General features: G+C 45.7%; 1 protein-coding gene across 1 annotated transcript in view; it reads right to left on the minus strand.

The window, feature by feature from the left end:
• Positions 1-22,521, minus strand: part of CFAP58 (cilia and flagella associated protein 58) — a 75,152-nt gene that overhangs the window by 19,757 nt on the left and 32,874 nt on the right. The window contains exons 12-15 of the mRNA XM_019556288.1: positions 21,179-21,319; positions 19,849-20,072; positions 16,426-16,537; positions 14,142-14,246 (exon numbers count right to left, since the gene is read on the minus strand). Coding sequence (XP_019411833.1) covers positions 14,142-14,246; positions 16,426-16,537; positions 19,849-20,072; positions 21,179-21,319 — 582 coding nt within the window. The remainder of the gene's footprint in view (positions 1-14,141; positions 14,247-16,425; positions 16,538-19,848; positions 20,073-21,178; positions 21,320-22,521) is intronic.

Raw genomic sequence — 22,521 nt, forward strand, 5'->3', positions numbered from 1 at the left:
TACCTTAATACAAAGAGCCCTTGGTAGCTTCTCCTCTACCTCCTCCTCCCGCCAGGGAGAGCTGCCAGCTGTGCTGTTCTAACAACACTATTCATAAAGCATTTTTAATAATATTTCTAACATGTGAGCGGAGGTCAGCCAGGCCAGCTGACTTGTACTCATCCAGCCCCTCCAAGTGCTCCTTAACTACATTACCACAGTTAGGTGTACAAATGACAACACAATTCACAAGATAAACCTAGGGGTATCAAACAGGAATCCACAGCATCAAAAACATGCAGACCCGTTGTGGTCTTTCTGAGTTCTTTGCAACAGAAGAACTGCTCTGTTGTGTTTCTGTAGTCAAGAAATGAGGGAAAGCAAAGACCTGGCATTTTCCAAGAGGGCCTCGAGTCTAACACGGTTGAGAACCACTGGCTTACTGTCTACCCCGCCTTGCTAACAGCACTGCCAACTTTATGCATTGCAAACATATTCAGGCAGTTCAATGACTCATTTACCTTTCCTTAATGAGATAACTAGTTGATTAATATACCGCACCCTGGGGTGAAAAGCAGATTTATTTCCTTCCCAGACATATGCCTGAACGCAAGACTGAGGAGTAAACTTTATTCTTTATTCTGTTTATTTGTTATTTAGTGAGACAAAGCCCTGAGCGTTTCCTTTATGCTTAATTCAAGCAAAGCTCTCACAAATGCTTTTGGCCCTTGATTTTTCAAAAGCACTTGGTCTGGGTGGGGAACATCTCTATAATACAGTGTAGTATAGGCAGAGCTATCAAACTCTCCCATGAATACTAACATTCATGAATTAAGAGTACATATATTAAAATGCACAAAACAAAGTCTGTATTTGACACGTGTCCATCAAGGATGGCTTAGGTGTGATTAAATCAGTCCTGCAGGGTGCAGAAAGCCAGCATCTGATGACCCACCCACTAGAATTTCCTTTCAACTCAAATGAATCCATGAATTCCACTAAAAACATTAAAAGGTATATGTCTTCATGTAGGCTTTGTAACTGTTAAACCAGATTCATTTTTGCTCTCACTTCACCTTCCTCATCCTTGTACATGGCATCTTTGTACCTAAAATATTTCTAGGTAAAATGCCGTCGGATCAGTTAAAAATGGCAAAGATTCCCCGTGTTGTCATTCTGATCCATGTGATCCTAATTTCTCAAATAAATTTGCATCTTGCTTCTGCCCAAAAACATTTATCATGGGGAAATCAGTGTGGTTTGTGCGTGCGAGGTAATTGCACAAAGATTCAATAAGAACTAAACTGTTCCACTGAGAAAACTCTCCATAAAAAAATGTTTTGTTTGGGTGCTAAGTAATCTGCTTTGCCTTCCATCACCTCGTGCCAGATATATTAGCACTATTTGGTTTTATTGGAAAGCAATTTTCTTATTGTTAAAAGCAGCTGATTATCTTCACCTGATGCCATTAAACCGATCATTACCTTTCCTGCCTAGATTTTAAAAGTGCAATTTAAATAAACAAAAAAGGCTATTTTCCAGGAAGGATTTTATTCTCTTCTGTTTGACTGCAATAGATGTTGAAGGAAGAAAAATAACATAAATGTCACCATGGTTTTAAAAGCAGTTTATCATGCCGTGTGTTTCTGGAGCACATCACTATTCCAACTCTAGATGGATTGAGATTAGAAAGACTACAACAAACTTAATGTACCAGAGGGCCTATTCTGAATGCACAAGGGTAAAACATGCAGGATAAAATTCACTCCTGTACAAAAAGCCAACATGAAAGCACAGCTTTGGTACAGTTCCACTTTAACCCTTGGGGTTTAGAGGTGAGGTTCCCACAGAGATGCTACTAGCCTTTTACTCTCTGTGCTTAAGAAATGTGCTGCCTTGTAAACCTACCGCTGTCTAGCATATGAAAGGAGTTAAGGCCTGTAGGAAACTAGAGCATTGATCCTACAAGCCACTCTTTGTGGGTGGACCGTTGTGCCCCATAGTGCCCCACTGACTTCATAATCAGGGCCTGTGGTTGTCGAAGCAAAAAGGGGATGAAAGATTAATTAAAAGGCAATGTTGCAGCGATAAAACAAAGGGCTCTCAAGAGATGCTAATTGTGCAGAAATAGCATCCTACGATACAAAGCGTTTGGAAAAAAAAAAAAGGGGAAATGAATGCTCCAATCCTTTAAGCTAAAACAGGATACTGAAATGCAAAACATTTCAACCTACAGGCAAAAGTCAAGTCCCTGAACAGAGCCGCCAAAGTGCCAAGCCCAAAGAAAGGAAAATAAAAAGGATGTCACGGGGAAGAAAGAACCTGAAAAAGTGCTCCTGAAGGATGACTCAATATCTGAAGTACCTCCATATGTCACTCGCTATATGGCATCGGAGACCCCGGCTCCCGTCAGAGCCAAGGCGCCGGGAGAAATTAATTTGACGGCACTAGCTCAGCAGGCTGCCATGCATCAAAACTTCGGTGCTGGTAATTAGACATTTGCTGTTGGTCTTGGCTTAGAATGGTGTCAGAGCCAGAGTTCATGAGGACAAATGAGTTTTCATTTCGAGAAAGAGTAGCAATCCCTTTCTAAACCCACGCGTAGATCACCGGTAACTGGGACAAGGCAATTCTGTGCGCGGCTTTTGATAAACTGCCTGCGGCGCGTGCAACGGGGCAGCGAGTTTCTTCTGCGCTACTCGATCGCCACCGCAAAGGAAAAGAAGAGATGAGGGGCTGATGTATCCCCCCCATAGGTAAGTGTAACACCGCTGCAACCCATACAACCAGCCTACAGACAGAGTCACTTGGTCAAGAAATGACCTTGTACTTTCCTCTTATGATGCAAAAAAAAGCAGTCTCAATGTTTTGTCATTTTTCAAAGAGAGAAATAAAGTGGGGGATTTTTTTTCCTGCTTGCTTTCTTGTATTTTGGTCCAGCTGTATCTGCACTTACAAGCTTTGCCAGCCTACCTTTGTCAGTGAGTTGTGTGACTTTTTGGATTGACATAGGCATGCCCCACGGGAACTGCTTACGTTATTATTTTGGCAAAAAAGGGTTTTTTGCCAACAAAACTAATTTTGCTTGGGAAACTAGTAGAAGCCATGATGGCTAAAAGACTGTGTTGCCAGTATATCCTGCATTAGGAGGGGCTGCTGGTAGTGCAGAAAAGACAAACAGCTCAATGGCCTATAACCATTTAATTGAGAACTGCCAGAGTTGCAGGTTTCACATTCAGGGTATAATGCTGCAATCCAAAGCTTTCCAAGGTTTTCAAAATCCTCCAGGGAGCAGTGGCTGAAAAGAACCTGATCCTTTTTAATGTTTAACAAAGCCAAGCAGAAAACCCCTCTTTTTAAGAGGTTTTTCTTATACATACATCACGAAAGGTTCTGGGAAAGGTAACTCGATTTTTAGCAGAGGGTTCTGCAATTCACCTGTAAATTGCACCAAATGCAAAGCACGCATCCAAACTATTGAAACGACAGACTCTTTATAGTATAGGCAAGCTGACAGAGACAGGGTGATCTGTATGTCCTTTACTGTGGGTCAAAGGCGATTATGAGAGACTCTATGAGTGAACAGCATAGAATCATAGAAGTGGGGTCGGAAGGGACCTTGCAGGTCTTCAAGTCCGACCCCCCGCCTGGGCGGGAGAAAAGACTGGACTCAAATGACTCCAGCCAGGTAGGCATCAAGCCTCTTTTTAAAGAGCCCCAGGGTAGGAGCCAGCACCACTTCCCTTGGAAGTTGGTTCCAGCTCCTAGCCACCCAAACTGTGAAGTAGTTCTTGCGGATGTCTAATCTAAACCTCCTCTCCAATAATTTGTGTCCATTGTTCCTTGTCATGCTAGGGGACGCTGGGGGAAACAGTGTCTCCCCCAAACCCTTCTGATCCCCCCTAGTGAGTTCATAGACAGTCACCAGGTCCCCCCTCAGCCTTCTCTTGTGAAGGCTGAACAGCTTTAGGTCCCGCAGCTTTTCATTGTAGGGTCTGTCCTGTTGTCCCCTGATCATGCGGGTGGCCACCCCTGGACCTTTCAATGATGTCCACATCCCTCCTGAAATGGGGCGCCCAGAACTGGACGCAGTACTCCAGCTGTGGCCTGACCAGTATTGCATAGAGGGGGAGGATCACCTCCTTGGCTCTACTTGAGATGCACCAGTGGATGCACGACAAGGTCCGGTTAACCCTGCCAACTGTGGCCTCGCATTGTCGGCCCACGTTCATCTTGGAGTCAGTAATGACTCCAAGATCCCTTGCTGCCTCCGTGCTCTCAAGAAGGGAGTTTCCCAGTCTATAAGTGTGCTGCTGGTTACTACTGCCCAAGTGCAGCACCCTGCACTTGTCAGTATTGAAACGCATCCTGTTTATGTCAGCCCACCCCTGTAACCTATCCAGATCTCTCTGCAGATAGTTTTACCAAAGCAAGTAAGACCATCGACCCTGCATGTCACAGGCAAATAGGGCCCTGTTCTCAAATGAACAGGCATGTTCCTATATAAATAACTTGGTGAAGACCAACCAACCAAAGTAAATCTCAACCATGAAGAACAGGTGAGACAGTCACGCAAGTGAGGCTGAACCAGAAAACTGAAATAAAGGCCAGAAATAGGAACACGCACCACAGCCTGACAGGATAAGCTGTCACTAGAAAGACCTGATGAGTGCATCTCCTTTGCAGCAACTGGCCAAACTCTTCCCTGTTGTGTTCGGCACAATGCACCATCCAGTCGGCACTACCGCTGCAATTAAGGACCAAGCAGAAACCAGCTCCATTAAACTTTGGACATTGCAGTTTAAGAAATCTTTTTCAAGAGAGCTGGACTCACATGAAGAAATGTGTGGAAACACATCCTAAGTCTCAGGCTCAGCCCTTACTCAGAGAAAACTTCTTTGGAGCTTTGCCCGTGTAAAAGAGAAGTAGGATTGGCCCCATGTTGTCACTTAAAGGCACACAGCATTGTAGTCTCCAATGTGTTTTTTCTTTATGGAACAAAATCACCAGGCTGAAGCAACGAAGGCTGTTATTTCCCATCTCACTCACTGCAAGCGTCAGCGGCAATCCCTCGCAATCAAGGATGAATGTCTTCCATGACTGTCTTGTCTGCGAGTCTCAAGTTGGCTCACAAGACCTATCTGGGATCAACAAGAGTCTGTTTCCATCCAAGGTAGGTGGCTCTGGGTTCTTGATTCAGTCCTCAACACACTGTTTCTGCCACTCCCACTTTTCCATCTCCTGTAGTCATTGCAAGTTTCAAAATATTGAGATCTTTGCAGCAGACTCTTCCCCCATGGGGAAGTCCTGGGCAATAGCCCTGGGCAATAGTCTCCCATGAGTTGATGTTGACGTTGGATTTTTTCAAATTGGCTTTGAGGATGTCTTTGAAGCCCTTTCTCTGCCCTCCTCTTGAGTGTATGCTTTGGCTGAGCTGGGAGACTAAAACTTGCTTCAAGAGTCTGGAGTCAGACAGAAAATGACATGGCTGGTCCAGTGAAGTTGATGTCAGATGATTGTCACCTTGATGCTCACGGTGTTTGCTTGCAAGAGGACACTAATGTCGATGTGTCTGCCTTCCCACTGGATGTGAAGGATCTTCCGCGGGGAGCACTGACAATACTTCTCCAGTGACTTGACATGTCTCCTGTATGTTGTCCATGTCTCAGCTCTGTACAGTAAAGTGGGGATGCCAACTGCTTGATAAACTATGAGCTTGAGTTCAGATATGATGTTGTCAGCTTCAAACACCCATTTCCTCAGGTATCTGAGGCTGTGCTTGCCAATTTGAGGTGTCACTGATGTCAGCCTTCTGCAAGAGATGGCTTTTAAGGTATGGGAAATACTCAAGATTTTCCAGACTTTTACCATGAAGCTGAATTACCGGAGCTGAGAACTGTTCATTAAGAGTTTGTTGATGGAGGACTTTTGCCTTCTGAACGTTAAGCATCAGTCCCATTTTCTTGTATGCCTCAATAAAGATGTCAATGATTGCCTCAAGGTCTGCTTCTGAATGAGCATACACTACAGCATTTGGAGCTTGATGATTGAGGTCAGGGTGGTCTTGGTTTTGACTCGGAGTCAGCTGAGATTAAATAGCTTGCCCTCCATTTGGTAGTTTAGCTCCACTCCCCATATTGAACAGAACAGAGTTAAGTTAGAAGGGTAAATGTAAAACAGCTCTCTGGTCACGAAATTTGAGCACCTCAAAGTCCTTCATGAATTTATTTACACAATAATGCTGGGAGGCAGGACAGCGCTGCTACCCTTATTGTACAAATGGAGAAACAAGGTGTAGAGGGCTATGTGATTTGCCCAAGGTCACATGGGGAGGCTGTGATGAAGCTCAGAGAAAAGCCCAGCCTCCAAGCTGTTGGACGATCAATCCTGATCATCAAGGTTGACAACCCAAGAATAATCTTTTTTTTTTCCTGACAATCTACAGACTTTGTACCAACAACCAAACTATTTTACTGACACATATTTTTACTTACATTTGTTTCACATAATGTAAATGTAACCCTCCTGCCAGGCCCTGGATGACAGAAGCAAGAGTTGGATTCAAATTTAGGGATTTAACACCAACTTTTAATCCAATCTTACTTGATTGCAGCAATAATTTTACACTATGCTGCCCTGACACCAGGAGTCCCCTATTGACCTCCACATCAAAACCCCTTCCCACACCATGCTGCCTGTGCCACAGCCCACTTCCCAATTTTACCCCTGTCAGCCCTGCTCCCCCTATCCTGGCACAGACCCCTACTCATCACATCTCCCCCCTCTCAGCCCTATAGCTGCATGCCAGCCACACACTATCCCCTCCATCCTACCTCGTGCTTCAGACTTCCCAGGGTCATGCAGCCCTGACTACCTTCAAGACAAGCAGACAAGCAGCCATTACAGGCAGGGCCAGCACAGCAGCATATGGCTAGGGAGGAGGAGGAGGGGACTCTGTGGGCTCCTGTGGATCACAAAGCCCAGATGGAGAGTTCCCTGCAGGGCACAGAGCTACACTCCTGGTCTCATCCTGATGACAAATCTTCAATTAAGCTCACTGTTTCTTAGTTTTTTATAGACTACTTTTTTTTTAACATACTTTATGGACAATCATTTTTACTTTGGGTGGGGGTTGTTTGTTTGTTTTTGTTTTTTTACAGACTGTCCATAGGACAGTTGGTGACCCAACTGATCACAGTTTCTCTTTATGTTCAGTAATAACATCAAGAGAGGACATCAACACAAATGCTAATTTATGCCACCTGAGGATGCAGCCTACTATGCTGCAACAGCAACACTTCAGTGTCTCCTTTTCTCTCCATCTGCGGCACAGTCCTTCTGAAGGCTGATGCTTTGGTTTCAATAAAGTCATTGGGCTCAATAAGGGGAAACTGGATGAAACCTGACCTGTAATATACAGGAAGTTGGATAGAGAAGTTACTGATTATTTCTGACCTTAAATCCTAAGAAACTCAGGGAGGTCCTAATTACACTAATTAGGATAGGGTCCTAATTCCCCAAGCCCCAATCTCTGACTGTTCACAGCCCTGAAATAACAGTCAGCACTCCACTAAAACACACTAGACTTAAATGAGATAGGAATTGTAGCAGGGGTGTATGTTGTAGCCATGTTGGTCTAAGGACATAGGCAGACAAGGTTCTTTGGGTGAAGCTGATATCTTTTATTAGACCAACTTAAATAGTTGGAAAACAATTATTAAGCAAGCTTTCGGGTTCAAAAAACCTTCGTCAGGTAAGGAAGTTTCAGCTATTTAAGTTGGTCTAATAAAAGATATCAGATTCACCTAAAGAACCTTGTCTGCCACTGGAATTGTAGAGGATTTTTTTTTTCCAGGAAACATCCAGATGTCTCCTACTCTCTCTCTCCCCAAACCTCTGGTCTTGACTGAACATGTGCCTACATTCTTGTTGCCTGATCAATTTTCAGAGATGACTGATAGCGAACGTATAATGGGAATCTTCCCCCTGTTACCCACTTTGAGGTATGCAGTTGAACAAAGCAGATTTCCACTCAGTAGTAAAATCAAATTAGGGAATGAGTCCACTCTGAAGGGAAAGAACTAAATTTTAAGCAAATAAAACCACACATCATTCACATTTAATGAGATCATTTCCTAAAGCCACACGAATCATAATCCTAACAAGGTAATTCTGTTGCCCTGTGAATTTCCTGCACATCATTGCTCATTTTGCAGTTAAGTTCCATACACTTAAAGGACTTGTCTGACCTACAAGCTCACAGGTTCATAAAAGAGTAGGGCTGGAAGGAGCCCTAAGAGGTCCGATCCTATGCTTGAGGCAGAATCATCCCTATCTAAACCTTTTCTTAACCGATCTATCATTTTATTCAGCTACTACATTTTTGGTCATTATCTTAGACTCACTCTCTGGAGTAGCTCTGTAAATATGTCTTATGGCTACGGCAGGGGTAGGCAATTATTTGAGCCCAAGGGCCACATAGGAATTTTTGATGAGATGTCATGGGTGGGATCAGCACTCCCCATGCCAAAATTTCCTATAGGGCTGTGGGAGCTAGATGGGCAGGCAAGGTGGGGATCAGGGAGCCACATCGCAGGCTGGTGACAGCTCGGGGCCAGAGCCCAGGCTGAGCCATGATCCACTCCCTGCATGCCCCTGGGGTGGGAATGGTATTGTGCATGGGGGGGGTGGTACCTGGGAGCCAGCCAGGGTGAGGGGAGTGAAGGAGCGGTGGGGGGGAGGGTGCAGCAGGGCTCACCCAGGCAGCGCAGTACGGCTGCCCCTGCAGCAATCCACGTGGAAGCCCTGCCTGCTCCTGCTCCCTCCTGCTCCTGCTCCAGGTTGTGGGGGAGAAGACATTTCACCCGGGGGCAGGTCCTGGCCCAGCATGGGGGGCTCCAGCTCTAGCTCCCAGCTGCCTTCCACCTGCTCTGCCCACCCACAGGTGGCTGCTCATCAGGCCAGGCAGATGGAGTGGGCGGAAGGCAGCCAGGAGCTGCAGCTGGAGCCCCATGCATTGAGGTAGCAGCCACGCAGCTGCAGCTTGCCCTCTGCCTCTGGCTGGAGCAGCGCTACAGAGGCAAGAGCAGGACACAAGGCAAGGAGAGCACAGCAGCACCCAGTCAGCTGCAGCTGCACTGGGAACGGCCCCGCCAGAAGCTGCGCTTGCTGGTCGGGGCTCAGGCCGGCAGGTGCAGGTAGGAGCGCAGTGAGGGCTGCCCCAGAGGGAGCAGACAGGACTCAGTCCCATGTGGAGCACTGTGGGGCAGCCACGGGATGGATCCATATTTTGCCCACCCCTGGACTAGGGTGACCATACCCCCCAGTTTGGGAGGGACAGTGCCAGATTCCATAGGCTGGTCCTGAACAAAAGTTGAACAAAAGTCCCAGAACTGCAGGGCTGCAGGGTGCAGTCCAAGAGGGAGGCAGAACAGCATGGTGTGCCATGCAGGCGGGCACGCAGGCACCGCTGCTGCTGTCCAGGAGGAAGGTGGGCAGATGGAGCAGGCACCATCCCACCTGCACGTGCCTGGCCTGGCTCCTCCTGAGCAATGGCTGGAGGTGCGGGCGGGCTGGGCTGGGTACCAACTGACTACGGGGGAGGAGAGGCAGAGTCCTGGACTTCCTTAAAAAGAATATTGCTACCTTACTTCTGGCTATAAAACACCTTCTGTCCTGAAAGATTCAAAGCATTTTACATTAAACAGCACATATGTTCACAAAGACCTTTGACTCATCTCTTAAGTGACACACTACAATTACCACAGTGATGCTCCATGACCAGCAACAAATACCTTTGAAATTAGCTGGACAGAAGATGACAAAGTAGCTGTGAAAGTTGGCCAAACCTGGAATAATATCCCGTACTCTTAGTAAAAGCGCAATGAGATCTTGAATGTCCACAAGCATGTTTGCACAAGGTCCTAGACTATGTGAAAGGACTTTTCTTTGGCTTTTACCATGTTAAGGCACTGAGTGATAATACTAAGTCACTGACATTATCTCTAACATTAAATCTAAACATTATATCTAACATTAAATCTTGGGTTTCTTTAAACCTGCTTAACATATGAGATCAAATAGATTACAGTCCCAGAAGTGGGGCTGCAAGCTATGTACAAGCCAACAGAAGAGGGAGGTAGTTAGTCATTAAGCAAAAGAAGAGGCATTTTTTTCTGTTCCTCAGAGTATAGTATTCTTTACTCTGGAAAGCAGCTTCAAAATGGCATCATGGTGTTGCATATTATTATCTAAATAACTGACTTACCAAAACCTGCTCTGCTGACAAATTAAAATCTGAGAAACTGAGAGTCAAGCTGGTTTCTGACTGTTCCACATACCGCTAGCAATAAAGATTCTCCAGTTGAACCTTCATTAATTGCTCCATTGATGATGTGAAGCTAGGATGGGATGTAGGCAGCCTGCTCAGAGATGCACTGGCAACAGGAGTCAGGATGAAAGCTTATTTCGGATGCTAAATTTAATGGGTATGAACAAATGCGTAACAGGAGCAGACCTGATGAGTGAGTAGGCACCTTTTTTACATGCATTCATATTCTGGGGTCCTTAATCAGAAATGTTGCCACCGATATATGCTCATGTGAGCCCCAAAAGACAATCCCTACTCAGTGTTTTGCATGGCTAGGCCAGCATACTTGGGGGAAGGCAGAGCTGCAGTGTGCATGAGATGAATGATGTTTATACAAACAAAATAAAATCCACATTTCTGCTCTGAGAATGCAGCAAAAGGAGCCCCCCTCCTGACTCTGCAGATTGCTAATCCATCTCTGGACAGAGGGGAGGCTTTGAAACACCAGGCTTTTTTATACTGGGCTTCACAACCTATCCATGTCTTCCTCCTTATGAAGTATAGCCCTTCACACCACACCATAAGTATACTCCTTATGAAGTATAGCCTGCCACACCACTGTGACGGTGTATTAATGTAAACTCATCTAAGCCATCCAACACACCCATGCCGAAATCTCAGAGAAAACGTACAGTTGACCATATGCAATGCATGTACTAAAAGCGATTGGACTCTATGCAGGCTCACAATACTGCCAATAGACCATAGTCTCCAGTTTTGAGTATCCCAGAAATTAAAGTTAAGAGCAAAATATCAAGACATCAAGAATTCACACTCTCCTGCAAGGGATCAGAATCTGAACTGACCTGACTGCAAGGAAAGGCCCATAAAAACCTCACCTCCATTTGGAAGTGGCGAGTCTGCCCATAGCATTTACAACTGTGGCGTAAAGGGATCCGTTTATTCCCATGTTGTCACCTTCCACCCACAGTAATATAAAAAAGATTCTGCTGGTGACAGGAATCAACAAAAGGCTTCATTTCTTCTTGCAATGGCAAGAGCAGCTCCTGGGAAACCATGGCAATTTGGAACAATAACTAAAGGTGGCAACATGTCAAATACCTTTAAGCACCAGGGGTTTTATCCAGATTAAAATATGGCTGGTGGGACTTTATAGGGACGAGTGCTTTGTACATGGTCTGCATACACTGGCTGTACTGCAGGCTGAGTAAGTGAGGCTCCCTGCAGCTGAAAGAGAGCAGCTTAAGGTGAGGTGAGGTGCTGCTTTTGCCCCCACTTACCCAGGATCGGGCCCCTTTCCCTAAATCCAAGATGAGTGCCCTGCTCATAAGGAGGCCTGAACCCTGGTGCTAGAAGCGGGGAAAGAGGGCAAGTTCTGCACCTACATCGGGAGAGTGATACAACCACCTCTCTTTTTAAGATCCCTTTCATTAGAGGCTGGACGATCCCTCAGCTGCACTCACAAGCCGTAGGAAGCTGGGTACTTTCCGTGCTCAAGAGAAGCCCATACACAGGTCATACACAAAAAATTTTGTCATCAGAATTTAATGAGGGAGAATTTTAAAGATGGGGAAACTGAGGCAGAGAGTAATCAAGTGCCCTGCCCAAAGTCACTCAGTAGGCCAGCAGCAGAGTCTCTGGAGTCCCAGGCCAGTGCAGTATCATAGTCCACACTGCCCCTCTATGGGCTGACCCAGAGGGAGATGCTCCCCTCTCTTGTTGGAAAGACCCCTTATGCAAATCTTTTCCTGCCTCTAGCCCCAGTCCAGGCTTGCGTATGGCTCAGGAATGCTGTGTAATACCAGAAGCAGCTCAAATATTACGGAAATGAATGGCATGGACATCAACAAACAGCACAATAGAACAGGGAGGGCTCGCTGGCCCACTGGATCCTTCTCTTCTCCCTAACTAGCCCTCCCCTGCATATCTCAATGAGTCTCAAACCTTGGTGTCTCCTTGTGGGTTCCTTGATATTTCTTTCCTGGATGACAGTCAGGGAAGAACCTGACAACTTAATTAAGAACATCAGCCTCAGCCACTGCAGCCCACCATGCTGGTTCACCGAAAGGAAACCACCAGTCAGATCCAGGTTGACAACCATGGCCATCAGTGCAACAAATCCAAGTGGGCAAAGACGGAGGACACAGCTGCTACACACAGCTGATTAATATCAGCCACCTGTCTCCGGTGTCACTCTGATCTGTGGCTCCATGATGCTAACACCTCAATTGCCATTGACCTGAATGGCCTCCTGCACTGTTTGTGCCCAGCATGCTAAAGTCAGGCCTGCTCCAAGAAGAAAACTAGTTGCACCTTCCAACAATGCCACACGCTGCATCCATACAGGTCCTGATCAGCATCCTGGAGTGTGATGCTTTAATCTGCATGTGAACAAAACCCCGACCTCTGTCTAAGGGAGATCATTAAAATGAGCAGAGGTGCCAGTGAGAGGACTGCATGATACAGAGGAAGAACGGTGCATTGATAAGGGCAGTAGCTATGGTGCAAGTACCTGCTCCGCCAAAGACTTCCCATCAGACCATAGGCAAGTCATTTAGGGTGCATCTGCACTACTTCCATGGCGCTCCTAAGCATGCCCTGCCCACCCACTCCTTGCATGTGCCCAACCCAGAGATGCAGCAGTGAAGCCAACCTGGCTGCTTCTCCCATAGAGACAGATTTCATAGATTTCATAGACATAGACCCCAGAGCAGCTTTCCCACAGCATTGCTGGGTTTGGTGCATGTGAGCAGGAGCTGGTGACTGGGGTTTCCTAGTGGTATCCCTCCCTGACAGCACCAAGGAAGCAAACGGCATGGATACAACAGCACCTTCACAAAGTCGTTGTGAGGATAAATACATTAAGTCACGAGGCCCTGCATTAATGGGAGCCACATAAGTACCTCTGAGGCAGAGAGGCAGGACTGGGTTTGTGTGTAGGTAAAACGAACTCTGGGGCTATTTGCTACATTTTGTTTAGGCTCAAGTATCTGATTTTACGGATGTAATTTCAGTTTTAGGCGGTAAAGGCTACATTTCCCCAGGCAGTGGCATGACAATATGCTCTGCATTACCTTCAAATGAAACTGCAATCCCTTTTCTCTTACAAAGCCATCGCTGCCAAAGAGTGCAGATAAAAAGGGACAAACTCGGTCTTCAGTACTTTGTGCAGAGCTGTTGCTGAAGTCGACAGAAGCTTTGTGTGTATACGTGCATGTCTGATAGCGGCATTTAGGCCAAAGGGATGTCATCTTCCCTAAATTCTTCAATAGAAAATCCACTGGTACCAACAAGGTTATGGAAAATGGAAATCACGACAGCAGGAATGATGTTTTGTCAAAGTTCAGGGAAAAGCTAGTGAGGTCAACACATAGTTAAAAAAAAAAAACCCCAAAAACATGTCCAGAACATGTAGACTCACTGGAATCTTTCAACCAAAAAGCAGATAAAACACAAATGAAATCAAACAGGTATCCTCTTCGCTATCCTGGTCAAAGCTACGTGATCAAAAGGACAAAAACGCCTGCCCAAGGCAATTATGCTGATTTGGAAGCTGATCTATGTTGCAAATAGAATAAAAACAAGATTTTTTTGGTTTATTTTTCAGTTATCTATAAATTGGGGTATAAATTAAACTAATCAGGTGATATCTGTTCCCTATATGCAAGTCAGTGCTGCCATCTACAGCTGCCTGGAGGACCCACAGACAAACAAGCAAAGTCCACAATTTAGAAAGAAGGAAGATAACAACAGGAGCACATCTGAGCTGGCTGCTTGCTCAGGACAGACCAGACGTGCTCCCCAAGAGTCTGAAAAGTTGGTGCAGAGGTACCTGAAGGAGCAATTCTTTCTCCACCACCTCTTCGGTCTTGCTGATGAGCCGTCTCTGCAGCGTGTGTATCTTCTGGATGAGCTCATATGTACTTGGGTCGCTGGCCTAACCAAGAACAGCAAAAGAAAAGAGAGAAATCTTAGGCCTCACAAGCTATGCCTTCGCTTTATAAACGAAAAGCACAGTCCTGTGTCCTTAAAATGTTTCCAACGAGAGTGAATAAAATATGAGCTGCTGGGTTTTATTCTCTCTCAGTGGCAGTCTAAACAGGTTAAAGAAAGCATGGATATAAGCAGTCCTGAAATGAAAAGCCATGGGAGATCTGTCATGATAAGTCAATATTGAATAGGACTAACCCCAAGAGTCCCTTGCAAGCTAATTGTGAGAGTGGGGGATTCCAGCAGCTTGATCTTCAGCTGGCAAGGGCTGGGAGACTGCACGAAGCTCATTTCCAGCCAAAAGAGGGGCTGGGAACTGGAGATTGTTCTTCAGCAGAAACCCTGACTGAAGGAGCACAGGCATTGAGAAGTCGTTCTGAGAGCATCCTGCAAAAGCTCTGAGAGAAAGACAGAAAAGAGCTTCTGAGGCAGCTCTGAACTACTCTCTTGGGCCAGAGAAAGGTTTGTCTGGGATTGGTAAGCATACGGGGACTGCAGAAGTTTTTCAGGACTAGTGGAGGAGATAAAAGGGGCCACAAGGAATTTCCCTTCACGGAGATATAAAAACCAAAGGATCTGAGGGTCAGTAGAGACCACAGGGGTCATCGAGAGAAGTCCACACCCTGCACAGATTTTCATTCATAGATATTTGGGTTAGAAGGGACCTTAACCCGAGTCCGACCCTAAACTGCCCCACACAGACACCTATCCAGTGCCTTAAACTGCAGGGCATCACGTTTTTAAACTGAATCAAGTGCTCACAAAAGAGACTGGCTGTTAAAATATACGAATGCATGGAGAAGTGCAAACTCCATCCATGGGTCTGCATTCTCCTTTGCCTGCCACAGCTCAGCCCAGCACCTGGAGAAACCAGTAAGATATAAAAAAGCTCACATAGTTTGACCTCTGTGACCTATTCACAGACCTAGTCTTTGAACCCATCTTAGGCCGCTACTGAGGTTGGTGTCAGTTCGTAACTGTAGTGGCATCTTTTGTCATGGGGAAGTTTGTTCATTAGGAATTAGAACAAAAGCCCATCAGAATCGTCCCGCCTAGCTGTCACCATCTGCCGGCCTTTCGGCGTCCCAGATCCAAACCGGTGACCTAGAATTGAAAGATGCTGCTCCGTGTTCTATCTCCCACACCTGATTTTTTGACTGACCTGATTTTTCTCTCTTTTTTTTTTAATCCTAAGAAGTTAGAAATTGTGTTTAGACCACTTTCACATAGTTTGGTGCCCTATATTTTATCCCCTCCCTGTGTTTACCATACAGCTTCAGACTCGGCAGTGAAAGATCAGAAATTAACTAACGTGCTAATCAGTGCAGCCAGAATCTTCAGCTGGGCTTCTTGGGAGGCTAGCACATTATCACTCACTCACTCACTCAGGCAGCTACGCAACCCTTGGCATCACATCAGAAATCAATGCCTGTACAAAAGAGAGATCTCAGCTGGCTCTAATTTGCTTTGTGATATACCCAACGGTGCCAGCTGACGCCCACAGACTTTGTCGATGGCCAACAGATTTTTTTTTTTGCTTTCATTTGGTCGATTCAGGTAGTGCAAAAATTTAGACTTGCTGCTTACGTAGCAACATACATTGCATTACCCCCACAGTTTACTGTGGACACTCACAGGTATTTTTGCCTCCCTGTCCCACCACCCACAGATGTGACGTCCTACCCAGCCATTCTCCACTCCACCTGGCCTATTCACTCTTTTGACCCTCACCTTGGGAATTTTCATCCTACAGGACTTTTGGGATTTGATGAAGGAAAAGGCATACCTTCAGTGAATCAGTCTCTCCTCCTTTCCCTTCCACTCGTGCTAGTGAGCCACTTCTCTTTAATCCTCACCTTAAGACCTTCCTGTTCTCTCTAGCTTTTGGCTGGCTTTTTTGTAAAGCCTTTTTGCAATTTTATATAGAGGAAACAACACAAAAATAACACTGATTGCATTGTGTGAGGAAACCATTCAGCAGTTAACCATCCCATTGGCACTATGGAAATTTCAGTCTGCCTGCCCCTCCACATGCTAATTTGCATAACATTAAGGAAAATGTGCTTTGTGCTGTGTTATTGATTTGGAAATACAAGCTCTGGGAAGTAACTAGGCTAAAATGTTACCTCCAATTTTCTCCATCTGTGAACATTCATGGGGTTCTCCAGCTCCTCCTCCAGAGCTCGGCAATGGGTCCGCTCCTTCAATAGCTCCTTCTGCATGTGATAAACCTCCTGCCTTTAGATTAGAGCAAAAAGAACCGCATGACCCACGACAAAGACATTACACAACAGCTTGAGCATTAGCTCATCTTTTTCTAGCATGCAAGATTTTTAGCAGTGGAAGCCATCCAATCATCCTCCTGAACCCAAAACGTGGTTGCACCCCATAATAAACTGTCTATTGCTTTGTCCAGTAATGACTCAAGTGATGGGTTTGTCAGCACTTCCCAAGGTAAATTACTAAGAATCACAGGAAATGAGGGTTGTGAAGGGGGTCACATCCAGTCCAACCCCCTGCTCAAAGCAGAACCAGCCCCAACTACATCATCCCAGCCAAGGCTTTGTCTACCTGGGTCTTAAAAGCCTCCACCATCTCTCCAGGTAGCCTGTTCCAGTGATTTACTACCCCCTTATGAGAATTTTTTTCCTAATATCTAACCTAAACTTCTCTTGCTGCAACTTGAGCCTGTTGCTCCTTGTTCTGTCGTCTGCCCCAACTGAGAACAGTCCAGCTCCATCTTCTTTGCAGTCCCCCCACAGGAACCACTTTGAAACCACTACTTCGCACATAAAAGATGTCTATCAGCAGTTTTCCAGGTGTTTCAGAGATGCAGATGTTTTTAAAGATATGCCCCTAAAGACAGCTTTTAGAGCCCATAAGATCACCTTGTCTGATGTCCTAGGAAGCGCAAACCTTGGAATAATTCCTCCAATTACACCTGCCTGGAGCCCCGTAACTTGTGCCTGACTAAGTCATTTTAACTCATGTCGGTCTCACGGTGTTCTTAAATATTCATCATAGGATGTTCAGCAGACTGTCTGGGAAGGGTTTCAGGGGAAGGAACATCTCTAGCAATCCAGCTAGGTGGCCAATCCCCTGCAGGAAATCCAAGCTTGATTCCTGCTCCCAATCTCTTTCAACCTCCCTTTGGCAGGCTAGGAAAGCAAAAGCGCTGAGCAGGACATGGTGCTCTGCTCCCGCACGGGGAGAAGGTCTGCACCTTTTGGTGCTTGACTGCTGCTCTTCCGCCCAACAAAGGACTTGTACAGATCTCCCTGAGAGAAGGGAACCTGCCACAGCCTGAGGAGCGGTAGCCACAAGGCTTGGCCCTCAGGGAATATAATCACACAAAGCATCTGGGGTATAGAGTTATCTTTTTGCTGTTTAAAGCTAGAAGATACCACTGCGGTCATCTAATCTGACTTACTTCATGACACAGACCACTGAATTTACCTAATCATTCCTGGACAGAGGCCAATAGAAACACCTGAATTAGAGCATCCTTTTTTTAAACTATCCAGTTTTGATTTAAAGACTCAATATAATGCAGAATCCAATGTTTCCATTGGTCATTTCCTCCAAAGACCAATTATGCTTGCTGCCACAGATGGATACACAACTGAAATGAAACATAACCCCGCCATTCCCCCATTGTGGGGTTCCGTATGCATAGGGAATGGCTGATCAGAAGCTTTGTTACCTCTTATTCTCCTCCCTGTAGGAGAACAGATAGTCATCCACTATTAGCTTCAATTTGCCCAGCAGGTTGGGGTGGACTGGAGAACAGGGTTACCCTCTGGTAAGATTATCGTATGGGCAAGTTGTTATAATCTACTTCCGTCCCCAACATGCAATAGTATAGTCTTTTACCATCTTCATTCAAGCTAATATAGTTTCTTCTGATTATACAGGAACAATCTTAGCCCTTGCTGTGCGTAGTAATAACACCACTTCACAAAACAGATTAGTGTAAAACTATAAGCGGAAGGAGTCATTTACACCTCCTCACTCTAATCCCCCGCCATGCTGCAGGAAGCACTTTCCAAAGCAGAGGCTGCTTAAAAATGGAATAAGTGCTATGCTGAAAACTCATCTTGCTGTAGGCATGTACTGCACCCGTGGGATCCTGCCCCTATCGCCTGTCCTGGGCTCCTGCAGCTTCTCATACTCCAAGCAAAAGGGTGGTACTGGCTATTTTGCCTCCTATTTGCAGCCCCCCCAGTGCATTTCTCCCTGCCAAGATGCCATCAACCCTACGTTGAACTCAGCTTATTATTTAGGGAGCCTGACACTACAGTCTTCATCCTCCCACTGTAGGTTGGGATAAAATGGTAGAAAGGGAAAAATGCATCGTCCATTCCCAAACCGTGCTGTTTATGGCAGAACTGTGTTTGAGATAACTAGTCACGCACGTGACAGAGAGACAACTTTGACAGGAAGCTTTTTGCAAAGGTTTTGGAGTTTATTAAAGTAGGGCTCGCTGCTATAGTTAGCAAGAATTGAACCACCCATGATGACGGGTACCGTGCTACACTTCAGGACACTTCCTGCATTTCAAACAGGAACAGGCTTCTAGCCTGATAAATGGGGGCAACAGGCTCCAACCCTGCCCCTGTTTGCAGCCAGTGAATGCAAACTGCAGTTATCAGTACTACACCTCAACTCTTCTCTCTCTTTATATCACTCAAAATAGTGCAACTCCAATGAAATCAACAGCCAGATTGCCAGCTAGGGTTACTCGGTATAGGCCCACAGAAATCATCCGAGTGGAGTCAATTCACATTGCAGATCTAGCCCAAAGAAGTCACAGCAGTGACATTGCTGTGACGGTGGGTAGACAGACCAGGACTTCCCTCTCGGAGCTGTGGAGCATGGTTACCTGCTGAAAACAGAGCCCTTTTCCTCTGGAAGTTCCCAATATTAGCATAGCGTTCCAGCAGGAGAGAACATGCCTCATACATGGCATGGTTGAAAAGAAGGATATTTAAATACCAAGCAAAAGTACGAGGAACTAAATCAGGCCAGGGCTATAAAGCTTCACTTTTAAAGACACACAACCTTCAATGAAAATTTAGCTCAATCTTCCTTGCAGATCAAGTCTGCATATAAATCTAGGCAGAAGGAGTGCCGAAAATGTATGGTGGTCTGTTATAAATATGTCAAATGGTCTCCGTCCTCCACAGATTGCCTAATAAAAAGCAGTCCCATTAATGCAAGCCCTGGGCACCAAACCACGAAGTGGTCACTGAACTGTGAACACCCTTTCTACTACTGTCTGTCAAGCTGGCTTTGTAAAACTAGTAACTCACGGCACAAGGTAAAGTTTGGACATGGCATTCATTTTGGTCCAGGTGTCTTTTCTCTCCCTCCCTTCCTCCCTTTTTCCCTAATGACTGATCAGCCGGTTCTGAACCGAAACGAACCCATGTTGGAAGTCAGATCAAGCAAATACCAATCTTTCCCACATGTGAAAACAAGGTCTCTCCAGTGTCTCAAATGCAATGTCACAGCTACAGCCGCTGGCAAGATTTATTCTGTCTTTCTACCTGAGTTGCTCCACGTTAGCCACGCTCTTGCCAAGAATTGCTTTCTCACGCCGAAGCTTCTTGATCTCCAGCTTGAGGAGCCGGATATCTTCTACCCTCTGCCGGTACTGGATCTCCCCCTTGTTCAGGATGGATTGATGGATTTTGATCTTTTCATAAAGGAGAGCCAGCTCATCATTGCGCCGAACAAGTTGGGATCCCAAGATGTCTCTTTCACTGATAACCTGAGGGTGCCAGGCAAAGCCCCAAGCTGCAGTCATTAGGTAATTGCCAGTCAAAAAACATTAGTACCTGCACATTATAGTCCAAATAACATACCTGTGGGCAAGGCGAGCAACCATTTAAATCATGCAAACGGCAGTAGCACTTTGCCAAATCTCACTGGTTTCAATCTCAAATGCAGTTTAAGCTGATTTAAGCACAGCTGTTCGTTCATGGTGGGGAGCAGACAGTCTGCTCTCAGCTGTTTGCACCTTATTAAGGCTCCTTACCTGGTTGCTTTTAACAGCAGCCTTAAAATGGACAGGACCTAGTCAGGTCCAGGGCTGCTAACAGCAAAGCACTGACAGCAGTTGAGATGGGCAACAATATGGGGACCGACCTTTTCGGGAGGCATGCTGCAAGGTAAGCCCCATGCCCTCACCAAGTACCACTACGATCCCCTTCCCCTACTCCTTGGTCCATTGCTCCTTCTGTTCCCTGCCCTATTTGTTTCTATATTCTCTGTTCCCTCCCCAGTCTGCTGTATATCACATGCAGAAGCTGACATAGGCAACTGGTACCTCCTGAGTCTGGGGGGGCACCCGTGGAAGCCGGTGTCAGCATCAGCGTCAGGGGCGGGGCTGGCAAGCACCTGCAGAAGCTGCCAACAGCCCTGCAGGGGGCACATGCCCCCCCCATGGTCCCCCTACCAGTTGCCTATGGAAGCTGACCATACCACTTGTGATGTGTGCTACAGTTTGGCTACCCCCGGGCTAAAAGGATTAACTGCCTACCCCACTGCCAGGCAATTTTCTCATTAGCAAAGCAGCCTATTACATGCAGTTTTCCCAGTCTGGAGCATTTGCATCAAAATATGATTTTGTTATTGGTGACTGAAAGACTGACAAGGCTCAGAGCCACCCCCGCAGCATCGGGTCAGATGCCCAGTTAATCTCAACACCTGTAGTTCCCCTGACTTTAATACAGGGACAAGTTTGCTTCAACGGGGTGATGTCAACTTTCATGGCTCTCAATAAGAGGGGAGGAGATATTGGAAAAAGGTCCTAGCTCCTGTAAGCTGCAATGGCCTGATGGGAGGAGACATTCCTTCTCTGGTAAAGACTCTTACCTGGTCTAATTCCTTCTTCTGCTTCAGCCTCTCAGTGTCAGCCTCAGAAATTATTTTCAAGAGTTTTCGCTCTTCTGCCTCCTGTTTTTCAATGAAGTGCTTGGTCTCCAGGGCTTGTTGTTTCATCTTAAGCAGTTCAGCCTGCAGAAGCAAAGGTACAGGTACATTGTGTTTAGTAATAACTCCCCACTACGTAATTTAGGATTAGGACTTAGACACAGCCTTGCACTTCCATTTAGTTCCCCAAGTTGTACAGACTTCGCTAGTTGTTGAGCACAAATAAGTAATGCAAGCAAACACATAACAAAGGCCGTAAAAAATGCTATAAAAAACCTGTCAGATATTTCTGGCGTGCATGTTATGCCCAGGAGAAATTTGAAAGGATTTTTCATATTTGTAGTAATGGTTGGTTTTGTAATTCAGGGTGCTTTGTGTGATAGAAATAAAGGAAAATGAAAGATGTTTCTGGTGGGAGGATTCAGTTGTTTCTGGGCTACTGTTACAGCACAGGAGACGCAGGTCCAAAGCTGACTTGGGAGACAAGTTAATAGAAGATTGATGATTTCATTCTAGTGGTTAAAAGGAGGATAATCCATGATACCTCGGACAATTCACAGCAGCTGTCTGCATGAACTGATGATGACCAGCACTGAAATAACAGGGGGTGTTGCATGTCAGGATTAACAAACGTAAGCAGAAATGGGTGGCAGTCAGGCATGGAATAGAAAAAGGCTCTAAAAATCTGAATTACAGTGCTTTGGCCAAATTTAGAGAGCAGGGGAAGACTGGATTAGCAGGGGATGCCCTTGATCAGGAGTGATAGTAACATACATCTTAGTAATGCACATCATCTCCCATTAAGAAGGAAAAATGCCTTAACTAAATTATCGGCTAAAATAAAAAACAACCCACAGCCACCTATACATGAGGCTCTTCTAAACCCACCATGGCCAAAATTAAAATCTAGACATCCCACGTGGAGAACAGCAATTTGCCTCAAGCAAGACTCATTTAACATCCAAGCTGCCTGGATGCAAGAGTGGCTGAATTTACCCCCTGATACAGAAATTATTATTCCAAATCCCAGCTGGCTTTGACCTCCCTAGATATCTTTGGTCTTCTCTAAACCGAATCAGGACAGGACATGGCAGACATGGATTTGTTATATCGATTGGGCTGGACTAGCTCACCAAACGTGACTGTAGTGCCCCTTTTCAAACTTTAAATCACATTATCTCTGCATTTAACAGACCTCCACTGGATCTGCACAACACGACACCTCAGGCAATCAGCCGGCTGCAAAATTTGGACATAAAATTGTGAATATATTTCTCCTTGCTCTG

The sequence above is a fragment of the Crocodylus porosus genome, unplaced genomic scaffold (genome assembly GCF_001723895.1).
Source record: "Crocodylus porosus isolate Cpor-Errol unplaced genomic scaffold, CroPor_comp1, whole genome shotgun sequence".
NCBI lineage: Eukaryota > Metazoa > Chordata > Crocodylia > Crocodylidae > Crocodylus > Crocodylus porosus.